This window comes from Carya illinoinensis, chromosome 15 (assembly GCF_018687715.1).
Source record: "Carya illinoinensis cultivar Pawnee chromosome 15, C.illinoinensisPawnee_v1, whole genome shotgun sequence".
Taxonomy (NCBI): Eukaryota; Viridiplantae; Streptophyta; class Magnoliopsida; order Fagales; family Juglandaceae; genus Carya; species Carya illinoinensis.
Genome location: NC_056766.1, coordinates 33,849,826 through 33,853,993, shown reverse-complemented (window position 1 = coordinate 33,853,993; position 4,168 = coordinate 33,849,826). Strand labels below are relative to the sequence as shown.

Sequence of the window (4,168 nt, the reverse complement as noted above, 5' to 3'; positions counted from 1 at the left end):
ATAAATAAAAATATATGAATGAATATATTTAATAGTCATACTATCATTTTCTATTAAACATTACATTTAAGACGAGTTATTACAGATAAGCACTTGTATTAACACACCATTTATAATAGTACATATTACAACTTAAAAAAAGAAGAAGTTAAAACACCAATAATTTCTTAGGAAAACATTATGGGTCCCAAGACATTGTCCCGATAAGGGGTCCTGATTGTATTTTTTTTTTAAAAGTTTAGTTACAAGCAAAATTGTATACTAATATGTGCACCAATTTAACGTGGTTAGTCAAAAAGTAGATTTTATTGAAAACAGTACTAATTTAATTTTTAAATATGAAAGAATCAGTATTAGTACGTAGATTAGTACGCGACTTTGCTTGTATGTAGTAAAACTTTTTTTTTAACTTAATAATTAATATAAAGTGTTTTTTTAATGATGTTGTGAAATTTTTTTAAAAAAAATTTAAGGGATCAAAAACATGCATGAAAAAAGAAAAGAAAAAGAAAGTGAATTATACTTATCGGAACATATCATCGGGAGAATGTGTCACTGACTAGCATGATACAATTTCTTAACATAACTGCTTCCACGTCAACAATGTGTTGGTGCGTTAAAAGTATGATCGTTTTGATACATGATCACTATGGATAATGCCAAACAGACCAAAAGAGTGCACCGAAAGACTATGCCGATAGTGCATTTCAATTTTTTTTTTTTTTTAATATTGAAAAAAATATTTAAAAAAAAAATGAATAGATTATCAGTACACCCTTCGGAGCATGTGGGAGCGTCCTTATCACTGTTAGAGATATATATATATATATATTTTAAATTTCAAGGATTAGTTTAAGAAAATATGAAACTCGAATGTCACTATAGTTGTTTTTTAAAGTTATTAATAAAATCAATGATTAAATGCTAACAACCTAATTATTGAAAGTGACTCTCTTGAAGTTATTATAGCCATGCAAAAAAATTGACTCACATCGTTATGGAATATTATTTTTGAGTTTTTTATATACTATTTGTACACTTTATTAATGTAATTGAATAAAAAAATTATTTTATATTAAAAAAATAATACAACCAATTATATTAATAAAGTGTATAAAAACATATATAAAAATGACAGCATATATAATTTTCGTATTGATAAGCCTTCATAAAATGAAAAATAAATATAAAAGGGATAATCTTCCATATCGATCACATCCTCTCCACCCTCTCTAAAGAGCTTTTGTGGTTAACGTGGTTTGGCCTCTTGGAAGGCCATGAAGTGTCAATTTCATTACTCACAATGTAGCAAAATGGACCATTTTCATAAATATCATTAAAAGCATTTCGGTTCACATACCCATTTTTCCTTTCCAAACCCCATTTAATTTATAAAAAATAATAATACTAAATATAGTTCTTGAGTATAAAATCTTCACACACTTTTCTTAAAAAAATAGAATCCTCTATTAAAAAAGAGAATTTTTTTCATTTGAATCCACACACTCATTAAAAAAAAAAACGTATAAATTTGAGAATCCTATAAAAAAATTATTTTTAATAATAAACTATATATCGTAAGAAAATATACAAAACTTACACGTTCAAAGATCTTATATAACATTATTCATTTATTAATGCTTGTTTATAAAAAATATAACACTGCTGCCAACAAAAAAATTGATAATCACCGTATAGCTTAAAAGGGTGGTGCTACTCCCACCGCTAGGAGCTCTTCCTGTTGGAAGTTTTTACCGAAAGTTTTCACTAGTATAATTTCATGTATTATTATTTTTACATATATATTTTTTAGAATTTTTAAATATTTTTTAAATAAATTCACAATATTATTAAAAAATATTTTCTTAATCATGAAGTTAAAAAAAAAAAAAAATTACCAGAGGAAACCCAGAGCAGTGAGTCCAGCATTATTCTACCTTAAATATAAAAAATAGATATTTAGTCAAACATGCGAAATTGCTGATTAAATCATAATTGTCGAATTCAATACAAACAATTACACAATAAAATATATATAAATTTTCTTTCCCTCCTTTAAGGAAAAGGACAACTAAGTAAAGTAAAATATTATTTTCACTCTCTCTCCAAACACACAGTACACAAAACGTGAACTCACAGTGACGCTAACTTAGTAGCCCCTAACACTCTACTAAATTTCTTTACTGCCACTAAACCAACCATATCATGCCAATCATAATATTACATTTATGAATAATAATTCTGAGCCCACACCAAGCCAAAGCTGAGCTCCCCTTTGGAATTTATTTAGATGGGCCCCACTTTCTCGTACATTACCTGTCCTGTAAATTACCTAGTTTATCGGGGATATAAGGGTAAACTAACTGCCCTCCTACAGAAAAGGCTCTAACATTTATTGGGTGAGAACGCCACCCGCGAGTTTGCCAAATCGTAGCTGACACGTGTCCCCTGTTGCTGTACGTTTCCAATAATTGACAGAGATGATGATGTAGGCGCAAAGGCCAGACAGTAGGTTCCGGCCGAGTCGACAGGGATCAAATAGTTCTTCGCCGGTAGCGACAGCGACTTCCCACCCGAGAACCGGAACGACACCGTTGGAACTTGCACGGACTTATGGGATGACAGATCGTAGCACGTGTCGAACAGAGAAACGCCGCTCGTCTTTGGCAGGTCCCGAGTTAACCGCACGAACGCGTCGCGGAGGGCGTTGTAGGCCTGAGTCTGCAAACGGGTTATGGCCGTTCCCGAGTCGACGATGATTCCGCCGTTTCCTGACGTGTCCATTTGAAATAACGAGGCCGGGATCGAGAGGGGTGTACCTCCGACGCTTAGTCCGTCGAGTCCGATGAAGTAGAACGTGTCGATCTTTTCATTTTTAAGTAAAGTGGTAGAGACCGAGTCAGCGGGTACAGCCGAGTTGAAATCGAGAGTCGAGGACTTGCTCGAGTCACGGTCCACGAGGCAGTATGAGAACGACGACGCTTTGATCTGATAGGGAAACGAGAGTGAACCCCCACCGAGTCCGAGTAATCCGGCTGCCCCAACGAACAAACCCTCGTTGTCGTGGCCGCAGCCCAAAGCGATATTGTTCACTGCGCCAGAGCTCCCGAACGACACTGTCTCCGTCACCATGTTGCCAGTGGTGTACGACCCGTCTCCATAGGAGACCTCATAAAGACACCTTCCTGCGTTACATTCTTGAACCCGGACGGCCTTGCATTGCGGGGAAGCGCAGGAAAGAAGCTTGTAGGAGGAGGATGAAGTTGGGTCAAATATAGGATCGGATTGCTGGTAGCAGTCCGCACAGGGCTTACATTGGAGCCAGTTGATGTCGCTGCCAGTGTCGAGCACCATGTAGAAAGGCTTGGCGGGGGTTCCCACACCAATGCGCGAGAAGTACTCACCGCTGCCCAGGCTTATTCCGGACACGACCGGAGTGGACAAATCCTCGGGGAAAAGCTCCTTCTCCACAGGTTTAAGATCCGACTTCTTCACACCGTCAAGGGCGAGCTGGAACTTGGTGGTGAGAGATTCGACCCGTGCCGAGTCGCGCTCGAGTCGAGCAATGACAAGGCTCTTGTAGTCTTCATGCGAGGACTTGTAAAGTGACTCTCGTGGGTGAACCTGAATCGAGAAAGAAGAGGAATTACCGACCTGAGCTTGTCGCAGGGGCTCTTTTTGTTGAACGAAGGGCTTAACGGTTTCAGGGTCGAAGTTGAGGACTGCACGGGCTTGCTCGAGCGAAGCCGAGACGTCAAGGAATGTATGAGTAGTCTCGGGCAAGTTTCGAGCGAAAGCCAAGGGAAACAGGGAAATCACAGAAAAACCAACGAAAATGGTGGAGAAGAAGAAACAGAGGTACGAGTTTGGAGCCATTTTTTAGGTCTGCTGCATAGAGCAGAGCAGATATAGACGAGCAGAGGTAGAGAGTAGAAGCGAGAAGTTGGCCTCTTTATAATGTTTTATTTACTCGCTCTTTGTCCTTGTCCGGCCGTTGGGAGGACAAAGACAAGGCCAAAATGGGCATTAACTAGTGGGAGAAGGATGACTTCAGAGCCAACCGAACGCGGCATCGAGCGGTGGTACGTACGTAATATACGGCAGTGGCAATCAATTTTTCTCGGAAAAGTTCAATGGTAAGTATTTGTGTATTAATTTATTGTAATTG

At 37.9% G+C, this 4,168-nt stretch overlaps 1 protein-coding gene across 1 annotated transcript; it reads right to left on the bottom strand.

Annotated features, from left to right (window-relative positions):
• Positions 1-1,958: 1,958 nt before the first annotated feature.
• On the bottom strand, positions 1,959-3,955 carry LOC122296322 (protein ASPARTIC PROTEASE IN GUARD CELL 1). The gene has a single exon (XM_043105918.1). It carries the CDS (start codon positions 3,874-3,876, stop codon positions 2,386-2,388), a length of 1,491 nt encoding a protein of 496 aa, XP_042961852.1. The 5' UTR covers positions 3,877-3,955; the 3' UTR covers positions 1,959-2,385.
• Between the last annotated feature and the right edge of the window lie 213 nt (positions 3,956-4,168).

Coding starts and splice junctions, on each gene's coding strand:
- LOC122296322 (XM_043105918.1), bottom strand. CDS start 3,876: ATGGCTCCAAACTCGTACCTCTGTTTCTTCTTCTCCACCATTTTCGTT.